A 12051-nucleotide genomic window follows, 5' to 3' on the forward strand; every position below is an offset into this window, starting at 1 on the left:
TACTTTCAAATGATTTAGATAAAAACTGTGTGTGTGTGTCTGTGTGTGTATGTGTGGAGAGAAGGAGAAAGATATGAAGCAATATGGCAAAATGTTAAAGTTCGATGGATCTAAGGGAAGAGTATATAGTTGTGTATCATAGCTGTGATGGTTAGTTTTATGAGTCAACTCAGCTATGTCACAGTATTAAGATATTTTGCCCAACACTATTCTAGATGTTTCTGTGAAGGTATTTTTAGATGAGATTAACATTTAAATCAGAATACTTTAAGTAGATTAGCCTCCATACTGTGGGTAGGCCTCACCTAAACAGTTGAGGGTCTTAATAGAAAAAGACTGACATCCCTCACCTGCAAGAAAAAAGAATTCCACTAGCAGACCACCTTCCGACTTGAACCACAACATCAACTCTTCCCTGGGCCTCTAGCTTGCCAGCCTAGCCTGAAGACTTGGGACTTGCCAGCCTCCACAATCACATGATCCAGTTCCTTAAAATCTCTTTCTCAATCTCTCTCTCTCCCCACATATATATGTATATACATGTGTGTATACATATATGTATATATACAAAATGTTATATATAGCACATATATAATAGGATATATTTTATTACATATAATATATAGAACATAGAGCACATATCTTTAATATATACATATATGTGTGCTATATATAGCACATACCTAAAATATATTTTACACATTATATACTATTATATATTATATATATATATATATTTGGGTATAGAATTTGAGATTTTGTTAGATTTGCGTTGTCCTGGGCTATCTAATTTATACAGTTAGCTTGCTTAACTGCTAGCCTCTCAAAAGGAAAGAATGGTTAAAAGTAGCAGGATGGGAAACAACGGGAAGAAATTTAAAGAACCCGATTGTGCACAAATAAACAAAATGGCTTTGAAAAAGAAAAAAAAAATACACACATGACACACACTACATAGGGACATACAGTTTTTCCCTTAAGGATAACTGAACAAAGATTCAAAATTGTAAAGGAAGTAAAGATAAATTAATAAAAGACTTTAAAGATAGACATACAATCATACTGTATTTTATTGTTTCTAAGCCACACATTTCCCACCCATTTTAAAATCATTGAATGGAGATGCATCTTAACACCTGATAGCAAGTGAGCTGAACTGGCTGCATGTTTTTCTTTCTAGTAGTAAGGGCCTTATTGCTCCATTAGCTGTTTCATCTAAGATTAGATGAAACACAAATTAACTTTTTTATACTTTGTAAAAATTTAATCATCTGAGCTTATTTTTCCGCAACTTACTTTTCTTGCTGACCATTTTAGCAAACTTTATTTAGGTATAATTTGCATAAATACACTAATTTACATATAATAAAATGCACCCATTTTAAGTCCACAGTTTGATGAGTTGTGATAGCTGTATAAAGTAATCTCACCGCAGTCAAGGTATAGTATACAATTTTCATCACCCCCAAAATCTTCATACATCTTTGCAGTCAAACCCCCCTCCTCTACTATTACCCCCAGGAAACTACTGATTTACTGTCACTATAGAAAAGTTCTAACTTTTTTTTTTGAGGTATAATTGACATATATAACATATTATTCATGATTCAATACTTGCATACATCGTGGAATGATCACCACAATAAGTCTACTAAACATCCATCACTATAGTTAAAAACAACTTTTTTTCTGGTGACAAGGGCTTTTAAGATCTACTCTCTTAGCAACTTCCAAATATGCAATACAGTATTACTAACTATTCACCATGCTGTACATTACTCTCCTAGGACTTAATTATTTTATAACTGGAAGTTTGTACCTTTTGACCCACTTACCCATCCCTTCCTCATGCCCAGCAACCACCAGTCTATTCTACCTATGAGCTCTATGAGCCGTTTTTGTTTTTTAGATTCCACATAAGTGAGATGATACGGTATTTCTTTCTCTGACTTATTTCACTTAGCATAGTGCCCTCAAGGTCCTCAAGGTTCTATGTGTATACACACACATATGTGTATCACATCTCTATCCATTCATCCACTGATGAACATTTAGGTTGTTTCTGGATCTAGGCTGTTGTAAATAATGCTGCAATGAACATGTTTTAACTTTTCTAGAATTTTACAGAAATCGAACTATATAGTAAGTAGTCTTTTGTGTCTGGCTATGTCACTCATCTATCCATTCATCCACTGATGAACATTTAGGGTTCTTCCAGTTTGTAGTCATTAAGGAAAAAGCTGCTACAAACATTCTCATACACTTTGTAGAGATGTGTTTTCACTTCTCTTGGGTAAGTATCTAGTAAGAGAACTGCTAGGTCCTATGTTATGTTTGTAAGAATCTGTCAGAGTATCTTCTGAATCTCTGCACTATTTTGCATTATTATTAACAATGTGTAAGGGTTCCAGTTGCTCTGTACCTTCAATATCGTTTGGGACTGGCAGTTATTATTTAAGGCATTCGAGTGGGGTTGCAGTGGTATCTCCATGGTTTATATTTTTCTATTGACTAAGGGTGTTGAGCATCTTTTTATGTATTAACAATTTGAACATTTTTATGAAGAATCTATTCAAATCGCTTCCCTAATATTTATTGCATTAACTTCATTATTGAGCTATAAGCATTTCTAGATATAGGTCTTTTGTCAAATATATGTATTACAAGTATTTTCTCTCAATCTGTGATTTAGCTCTTCATTTTCTTGTTGCTGCCTTTCAAAGTGCAAAAGTACTAATTTTAATAAATTCCAATTTATAAATCTTTTTTCACAATTCATGCTGTTTCCTAAGAAATCTTTCTCTAGTCCAAGATACAACTTCTATGCTTCCTTCTAGAATTTCTAGAGTATTAGTTTCTATTAAGTCTGTGATCCACTTTGTAACCTAATAATTTTGCAGTACAATTATGTGTGGTGTGAGGCAAGAGTTGAGGTTATTTCCTACTTGAATATATAATTATCCATGTGTTAAAAACACTTTCTTTCCTCGTTGAATAACTATGGCACCATTGTGAAAAATCCACTGTCCAATATGCATGGGTTAATTGTTGAACTCTATTCCCACTGACCCTAACATTTCTTACAAAATATGTCTACTGGCAACAAATCCTCTTATCTTTTCCTTGTCTGAAAGAGTCTTTCTCACCTTTTCTGAAGGATATTTTTGCTGAATATAGAATTCTAGGTCAGCAGGGTTATTTCTTTCAGCACTTTAAAAATGTCATGCCAAGGCCACTCACTTGCAGTTTGAGAAAAGAAATACATTCACTCTCTGTTTGGAATGTCTTTTTTTCCTCCAGCTGCTTTTCTCATTTTCTCTAGTTTTCAACAGTTTGATTATGATGCACCTTGGTGAAGTTATCTTTGTGTGTTACCTTGCTTGCTTGTTGAATTTCTTGAAATTTCTTAAAAATCTGTGGGTTTATAGTTTTCATCAATTAGGAAAATTTTCAGACATTATTTCTTACATTGTTTTTGTCTCCCATCCCAGCTTCTAGGAGTTCAAATACAAGTATGTTAGAAGACTTGAAGTTACTCCACAGGGGGCTGAGACACTGCTCTACTTTTTTCTCTCTGTGCTTTAATAAGCTTCAAGTTCACTGATCCTTAGTTCTGCAGTGACCTATCTGCTAAATTCCATCCATTCCTTCTCATCCAGCTAGTGACCAAAGAGGTAATCAAATAGCAGCAGTGATTTTTAAAAATAAACCTTACACATATGTGATTATTGGTATAAATGTATTAACCACAAATAAAATGTTTAAGGATTATTAATTTATAAATGTATAGTCTTTTCCAATACCTTCTTTACTGTCTATAAAATTAGTTTGTGTGTATATACATATCATGTAACATTAGAAATGATACTGAATGACACCAATGATAAGCTGTTGTCATTTTTTAACTTTGACCTCTTCTATAAAAGGTGATAATGATCTGTGGAAAATGCTTTATTGTATCATGCCAACTTACTATAAGGAGTATTTCAAAATAATACAAAAGTAATCCACAGACTTGATTAAGGGAAGAGCAACTGATCCAAACATTTTTCTTCCTCAGTTTTTCATAGTAACTGCTGCAAATCCAATAAGCTGATTTTTCCAAGAAAGTTTATTCTAATAACTTTGGGTGTTCAATCCGTGCAATGGTCCAGTCAGGCTTTACTCCTTGTGTAAACTCCCTCTGAAATCTAGGGAAAAAGTTACAAATAATGTGAATCTTTTATCAGTCCAAGCACGTCCTGGATAATTATATAATTTGCAAGTATATATTAGAGGCAGTTTTTAGCAAAAGGCTAATGGTAAATAGTAAATAAATACCAAAACAAAAGTTTAATCTACCAACTTGATCACAAAAAATATCCCCACAAAATTACATGTGCATTCTCAACTAAAATAAGTATTTCTAATGGACTGATCTACACTTCAACATCTGCCAGTCCTTGAGAGAAACCTGGATGTTATTCTGTTGTTAAATACTAGCTATAACATAGGTCTAATGTGAGGAGAGATAAACTGGACTATGGTGACAAAAACAGCACTTCCATGGAAGTTGGTTTATGTGATTAGGTGCAGAGCTTACACTAAGATCAACCTTGAAAACAGTGTTCACGAGCTGCCCATGATCTTAGCAGGGAACGTCAGAAGAACCAAAGGTTAGTGTTGATTAGTGTTCTAGATGATGTCTTAAAAAAGAGACAATTCAGTAGATTAAAATCAAATAAGTATTTAAACATATAGAATATTTTGGGTAATTACAAATAAAGCAAAATTCAAAACAAAAAAAAAAAAAGAAAGAGCCTTTACTTCAAGAAAATGAAAAAATGAAGATATAATTCCCTTTATCTTAGTGAACAGAATATATTTTCTTTCTTAGGTCATTTTTGGGATTTGTTCATTATTTTAAAGCAAACTTGTATAACTTTGGTGACATAATAGTACTCCCCTTTAAAAAAGTATTAAACTATGTCTCCACTGACTTGTTTGACTTGTTCACTGTTTCAAATTTTATTAGCATAATAATACACTATAGTGCCTCTTTTAAATAATTAGCTAACTTCAAAGGCAGGAACTCTTTAATTCTGTATCTGAACCCCTACCAGAGTACTTGGTAAACAGGAGATAGCCAATACATGTCTAGTAAGTGGATGGTCTATGTACCAATTATGGCAGATTTTATATTCCAAAGGTGGCCATGACTACATCTCCCATCCTACGTGCTCCTCTGCAGTGTGACCTTGCTGTTGCCCCATGAAGAGGTGGTGTCTCTCCGCACCCTTTCAATGTGCAGATCTTGTGCCTGTGTCTGCTTGGACCAGCAAACCATGGCAGAAATGATGTTCCAACCCTGCACATAGTCTTTTATCAGTCTAGCATCTTCTGTCTTCTGCCTCTTGGAAGCCAACCACCATCTAAACATGTGACTAGCCTGAGACTATCACAAGCCCAAGCGACGAAGAGAGGCCCTTGGAGAATGAGATGTTTTGTATGGAGAAGCCAAGGAGCACCATGGAGCTGCCTGAGTGAGTGAAAAAGAATCCACTGTGGAAAAGAATCCCCTGGCTCCTGCCACCCCAGTTGATACCAGGAAGAACAGAGAAAATCCCACAGGTGAATCTTTCCAAAATTCCTGAGCAGTGGAATAGCAGGCTGTTTGAAGCTACCAAGTTTTGCAGAGGGTTTATAATGTAGCAAAGACAGCTGAAACACCGTTTAATTAAATTCAGCAATATTACCTCTTCCTAATTTCTGAACACTCCTGTTTCGTGGCCAGTATGTCTTTAAGACTTTCTCTCTTCATAAATAACTTGTCAAATTTCAATCCTTTTCTTCCTAAAGCTCCCTTTAGTTTTCATACCTTCATACTACTTTCTATTTTCTAGAGAAAGGAGACAACGAAACGTGATTAGACTTACTCATAGCTTGCACTAAGAAGCTGTTTAGTTTCCACGTTCTGATTCCCCAACTTAACCTGGAAAACACTGGCTCCGCTTATAGTTTCACTGGGGATGTTGGCACTGGTTAGATACCAAAAGCACATCAGGATGTTAACAAACTTCCTTCCTTAGAGAAAAAACATACACACATACAAACACAAATCACAATCATCTATCATCCATATATGCAAAACGAAACCAGCAATTGGCAGTATGTATACAGTTGTTACAGATCAAATGTTGTGCTTATTCTAGTCTAACTTAAGACACCTGTATTGACACATTTTTTGTTCTTTTTTTAGAAATTTCTCTTGGGGTTTATGACATATTTGCCCTCCTCTCTGCACTGCAGTAATACCAACTACTTTTCACTAAGCATGTACTATTGACTGAGGGTACTACATGGATTATTTTTAATTTGTGGCATTTTTCTAAAATTATGATAACAGGTATCTATTGTCAAAGCAAAAACAAGATGGTGGGGAGGAACACATTTTTTGCTAAGTAATTAACTTAACCCCAATTGCCTATAAAAGAAAGACTTCTACTCTGATTCACTCTGCTGCACCTGGCGGTTATGACAGTGCCCTGTGCAAAAATCAGGTAATACCTGTGGTGCTGAGATGCAATTTGAAATATTAGGAAAGAAGAAAATATTTATCATTAAAAGTACCTTTATAAATGTTTCAAATTAACAAGTGTGTGAAATTTTTTTTCACTATTAAGAGTCCTCTAGCAGAACTGCCTTGGCAAGTGTGTAAGCAAAGGCTAGATTTCCTGTGCGTCTGGTAAATATTTGTAGAAGGAATAAGTAAGTCAGTACGTTTTTAGGAATGCTATTGGGAAAACAGGACAAGGAGAAGAACTAGGTAAATGCTAAAGTTCCTTTCAACTATTTTCATTGTCTCCACATAAATCCAACTTGGGAGTTCTGAATTAATGTTACTGTCAAACAGTCTTTAGCTAACATTATTTACTTTTTCTTTTACTCTTTATTCCTATTTAACACACAGCTGGACACTCAAAGTGCTCAATTGTTTCCTTTAAGATAGGAAATCTGAAACAAGTATTTTCAGTTTGAGACATGGGAATAGCTGGTTCTAGACAATTTTCATTAACTAGTGACAGCATTTTCTTCTGTGAATTAAACATTATTAAGGAAAAGTTCTAGACAGAGAGGCATAAGAAACTATTATCCTATCTCAAATCTTCCAGAGCTAGAACTTTAAAGGATGAATATGTTATTTTCTCTGAAGTTCTATAAATATCCACGTGTACCAACAAAACCCCACTATTTCATGATTATTCACTAGTTTAGCTTGTCTGGACAATCGTGGATCATTTAAAGCTGACTCAGCTCCAGCATTACCTTTCTCATCGTAGTAAATAGAGATGTCTCCTGTTGATGTGTATACAATTTCATCTATGTCAGCAGCAAGGGCATTTTTATGGTTGTCAGGTAATGAAGTAACCTTTTCTTTCAATACCTGTAGCGCCTAAGTATGGAAAGAGCAAACCATAGTTCACCTGCTGAATTTTCAAAAAACTTTTCAAAAAGTGAAATGAATTCTTCACTGAATGAATTTTTCTAAAACTATTTTTAAATTTAGTACCATATTTATTCATCTTTGAAAGCAAAGCTGAAAAGCATCTAATTATTCAACTAGACAATTCCTAACAGAACATTCTTTGTAAGAACAGAGAGACGTCACATTTACTCACTTATGCCTTAAGGAGCAAGTCATTCTATACTTTTATATGACCCCGAGTACCCAAAAGGCAAGATACAGGGACTCTACTTTGGCTGATGGCACACATACTATTTTTAAACATAAATAAAGACAATGTATATCATTCTACTTCAAGAGAATACTACATTTATTTTTAAAGGAAAATTAAAAGTATACTTTACCTCTTTGGCCACAAGTTCTTCCAACAGATCAAATTTACACTGTGACAGCAACCTGGACACATAAGCAAAAGCCTAAAAAAACAGTGGGGGGGGGTAGTGATTATTATTTCAAAATACCATACAACATACAATGCTCATACTTAATAGTAACAAAGACTATTTTATGATAAAGGCAATAAATAATGTCAAACACTAAGATATGGATATTAGGCATGACTCCTAAGTTGACTGACTTTTCTTTTCTCATATGGCCTTCCCACATGTACCACAGTAAATGAACAGGTTGCTAACAATGTATCCACTGTAAGGACCTGGGAAAAGATAATGTGTGGTATACATACTATGTCCTCAATAAAAAATCTTCTATATATTTCCTCTTAAAATAATGATGAAGTAATGGCCATCGTGACTGTTACATGACCCCCTCTTGATCATGAACACACAGTAGCTGGGAAGTAGCACAACCTAGATGGTGCTGGGAGTCTGGAGATCTGGGTTGCAGCTGAGCCTCATTAAGATGGGTAAGGCAGATATGGGAAAGGGGGAGAAAAGATAACAAGTTTGCACAGTCTAAGACTGTAGATCCCAACTTTGAAGTATGAGATCCCATTTTAAAGCAGAGGGAAGCAGCTGCAATCCTCCACATTCCTAGCAATGAGGAATGGAACTGTGCATAAAACTCTACCTGTGTTCCAGGGGATGGGAGAGGGGAGTAAAATGACAAGTTCAAGAATTATGATAGGGATAAGAATAGGATGATTTGGGAGCATATAAGTGAGCACTTATGCCATCAGGGAGGACCAGAGTGGGCTTCCTCAAGGAAGTAACATCCAAGATGAAATTTGAAGAACTGGCGAGAGAAAGAGAATGCACAGGATGTCAGAGAGATAATACTGTATAACTGTTACGAGCTGAATTGTGTTTCTCCAAATTTATATGTTGAAGCCCTATCTTCCAGCACCTGAAAATGTAACTAAATTTGGAGACACGGCCTTTAAAGAAGTGATTAAGTCAAATAAGTGTGGGCCCTAATCCAGTCTGACGAGTGTCCTTAAAAGGGGGGATTTGGACACACAAAGAGACACCGGGGCACACATGTAGAGAGAAAAAATACACATGAGGACACAGCAAGAAGGCAGTCATTTACAAAGGAGAGAGGTCTCAGAGAAACAGCCTGCCAACACCTTGTTCTTGGACTTCTAGCCTCCAGAACTGTGAGAAAATAAAGTTCTGTGGTGTAAGCCACCCAGACTGAGGTACTTTGTTGTGGCAGCCCTAGCAAACTAGTACAATGATGGCGCTGCATTTTGAGAAAAAGTGCATTTCCAAATGGATTCAAGGATTCAATTCTTTGCAAACACTTCAGAGGCCCTCAGGGTTCAGAGACACTAGATATTTTAGTAAGCTTTTGTATGTGGATGACGGGTGATACTTGATAAAAAGAAACAAAGACCGTAACTAACATGTTGAAACCCAACCATGAGACTGTAGTTTGTGTGGCCAAAGAAGATCACACCCGAGCAAACTATCCTATAAGGTAGTAATGAACCCTTAGGAGGCTGCCCTGATAAGGCTTTGATGATGTAAGATTGTCTAACCTAAACAGGCTTCTAGGAAATAGCCCTCGCTTTCATAGAAAAGGCCAAAATGTGCTGGCAAGACATAGGAAAACAAACAGTGTATGTTTAGTGTGGTTTGATGGTAGTAATACAGAAGATATCATATGTACGTAACAATGGAAAGGAAAGTCTGTAGAGAAAATAAAGCTGTTTAAGGATTGTATATCATTGGACTACCTATTTCTCTGGCTCACTTGATGAATAAAAGCTTGCCTAGATTGGTATAAAATACTCTTCAAGGATACACTGTATAACACAGGGAATATAGCCAATATTTTGTAATAATTATAAATGGAGTATAATCTTTAAAAATTATAAACCACTATATAGTGTGTCTGTAACTTATATATATAATATTGTACATCAACTATACTTCAATTAAAAAATCATTTTTAAAAAAAGCTTGCCTAGATTGTACTTAACCATTTCAATTTCTAGTGACTCTGGAGGAACAAGACTGCTTGTAGAGAGGGTCACAGGATAATGCACCCCAGCACTTGCTAGCTATGCATCCTTGGGCCAATTGTTTCACCTTTTTGGAACTCGATTTTATCATCTGTGAAGGAGAATTAGACTAGAATGATGAACCCTAGGTGCCTTTTTGTTTTCATATTCTATGATTAAAAAAAGAAAAATCTTAATGCGCATGATCTCATCGATAATTAGATATTCACAACCCAAGATAACATCTTATTGCTGGGAGGTTAACCTATGGAGAAAGGGCAAGTTGAGCCCATGAAAGTAGATAAGCTAGCCAATGTTTTTGTACCAGATTATTCCCAAGCCCTAGAATTTATACCTACGTAAAGGAAGGTACAGTTGCCTTATGAGATTGAGAAGGGAGAAGGTTTTTGGGCCATGTCTTTTCAAATCTTAGTTGCTGAAAAACTGACTTGCTTGATCTGAAAGGTCCATTAAGTAACCACTGGCTTAATGGAATTACTAAATATTTGTCATGGATGATCCAACATTCCTTATGGAAATCAGAATGGTTAAATGCACAAAAATTGACTTAAATGAAGCAAAACTGCATACAAACTGGCTGATGAAGGGGTGAAGAGACTACTTAATAGCAAGGAAAGGTGCTAAAATAGCCAACAGCCAGGACCACTTGGATCAGAGAGTGACTGAAAGTGTCCCCATGCTTCTCTGTGTTTAGAGGAAGTAGGGACTTAGGCCTGATCCCTGTCATTGGTGGGAGATGGTTTCCATTCCTTATTGACACATAAATGAGCACAAGGTAAACAAGATCTCAGGTCATCAGGAGGAATTGTGGAGAACAGTAGCATCCTGCCCATTCACCTCTCCATGGACAAAAGATTTTGAGAACTGATATGAGCAGAGGTTTATCCCTAATGATGCTATTGATCAAGCTTGCCCTTTGCTTTTTAATTTTTTTTTAATAAAAACATAAATCAGTCAAGAGTTGACTCAGGAAAGCAGAAAGCAGGAGTTAATATTGACACTGAGTATATAAAGCTGAAACAGTTAATTTATAACTGAGAGATCACATAATAAATATAAATGGCTGTGTTTATAGAAATAATCTGGGGAAAAAAACAGGAGTAAATATATCAATATCAGCATTCAAACAATATTATCCTCTTCATTTTGCAGAAAATCACATTCAGAAAAAATAAAGCCGTACAGCTTTTAAGTGGCAGGAACAGGCTTTGTTCTGTTCTATCTGATTCAAAACCTGTAGAGAGCATAAAGCATAATTAAGGGACTTCACCCTGGAAACTCAAATCAAATCCCTATTCCTTGCCGCCAGTGCAAACATAAGCAAAAGCTCAATTTAAGTGAGGAAGTGGTCGGAGGGCTCTGTGTCTGGGTCACTACCCAAATTTATAACTTGAGACCCAGTGGAAACCTCACCTCTAAACACTGTTGCGTGTAAGTTGAATGCACAAGAGGCTGACTGATTATCCACAAGGAAATAAACAAACCTGCTTCGCTCCCTCGGAGAATTCTGCGATGCTGAACTCTTGGTCGAAATAGGCCCAGATAAGGAAGGCGTAAATTCGAGTCCGAACCCAGTTGATGGGGTTGGAGAACCCCAGAATGATCATCTTTGTTTTCTGGCGCTGCTGGGGTTGCTCCTCAGTGCTATAGGTTCGCCGAAGGCAGGAAGGGAAAGCAGGGAGGGCTGCGATGAGTCCCGGAGGGTTGAGCAGGGGACGCCCGGGACCGCGAACAGGCAGCGTCAAGGCCGCCGAGGCCCAAGAGACTCGAGGAAATAGGGCCGCTCCGGAGCCGAGGCGGCGGCAGCAGAAGCAGCAAAGTCCAGGCAACGGCGGCCTCAGCTCGGCCGAACCGGGAGTCCGGAGGCGTGCGGCCAAGCCAAACAGAGACCGAGAGAGTAGCAACCGGGGTAAAATACAGACGGCCTGCGCCATTTTTGTGACCTTTCACCCCTGTGCTTACCTGCGCAGCAGGAAAAGAAAGTCGGTGGGAAACCGCTTCAGCGGGATTCGGAGAAAGAGGCTGGAGAGACAAGCTAGCTTGTTGCTGCCACCTCTGGTGGGTCCGCCCCATCCCCGCTCTCCGGCACAGGCCCGCCGGCCCCAGCCCCGCGCTGGGA

At 37.1% G+C, this 12051-nt stretch overlaps 1 protein-coding gene across 3 annotated transcripts; it reads right to left on the reverse strand.

The window, feature by feature from the left end:
* Positions 1-1052: 1052 nt before the first annotated feature.
* On the reverse strand, positions 1053-12050 carry MAIP1 (matrix AAA peptidase interacting protein 1). 3 transcript variants are annotated; one of them, XR_006720696.2, is made up of 5 exons: positions 11417-12050; positions 7849-7920; positions 7306-7432; positions 5916-6017; positions 1053-4190 (listed from the first exon to the last, which is right to left on the reverse strand). XR_006720696.2 is itself a non-coding variant. In XM_010971894.3 (5 exons), exons 1-5 carry the CDS (start codon positions 11864-11866, stop codon positions 4112-4114), a joined length of 876 nt encoding a protein of 291 aa, XP_010970196.2. In that variant the 5' UTR covers positions 11867-12044; the 3' UTR covers positions 1053-4111. The 3 variants fall into 3 exon arrangements, 1 of the variants encoding a protein (XP_010970196.2); XM_010971894.3 differs by having other exon boundaries at positions 5916-6063; positions 11417-12044; XR_012507137.1 differs by having other exon boundaries at positions 4144-4190; positions 5916-6059.
* Position 12051: the final 1 nt, after the last annotated feature.

The sequence above is a fragment of the Camelus bactrianus genome, chromosome 5, assembly GCF_048773025.1.
Source record: "Camelus bactrianus isolate YW-2024 breed Bactrian camel chromosome 5, ASM4877302v1, whole genome shotgun sequence".
NCBI lineage: Eukaryota > Metazoa > Chordata > Mammalia > Artiodactyla > Camelidae > Camelus > Camelus bactrianus.

What these genes read in the sequence shown, in the direction of transcription:
- MAIP1 (XM_010971894.3), bottom strand. Translation starts at nt 11,866, where the DNA reads ATGGCGCAGGCCGTCTGTATTTTACCCCGGTTGCTACTCTCTCGGTCT. An exon ending in AAGAACTTGTGGCCAAAGAG is followed by an intron (nt 7,433 to 7,848) that starts GTAAAGTATACT and finishes TTCCATACTTAG; the next exon opens with GCGCTACAGGTATTGAAAGA. An exon ending in TATTTACTACGATGAGAAAG is followed by an intron (nt 6,064 to 7,305) that starts GTAATGCTGGAG and finishes TTTTTCTCTAAG; the next exon opens with GAAGGAAGTTTGTTAACATC.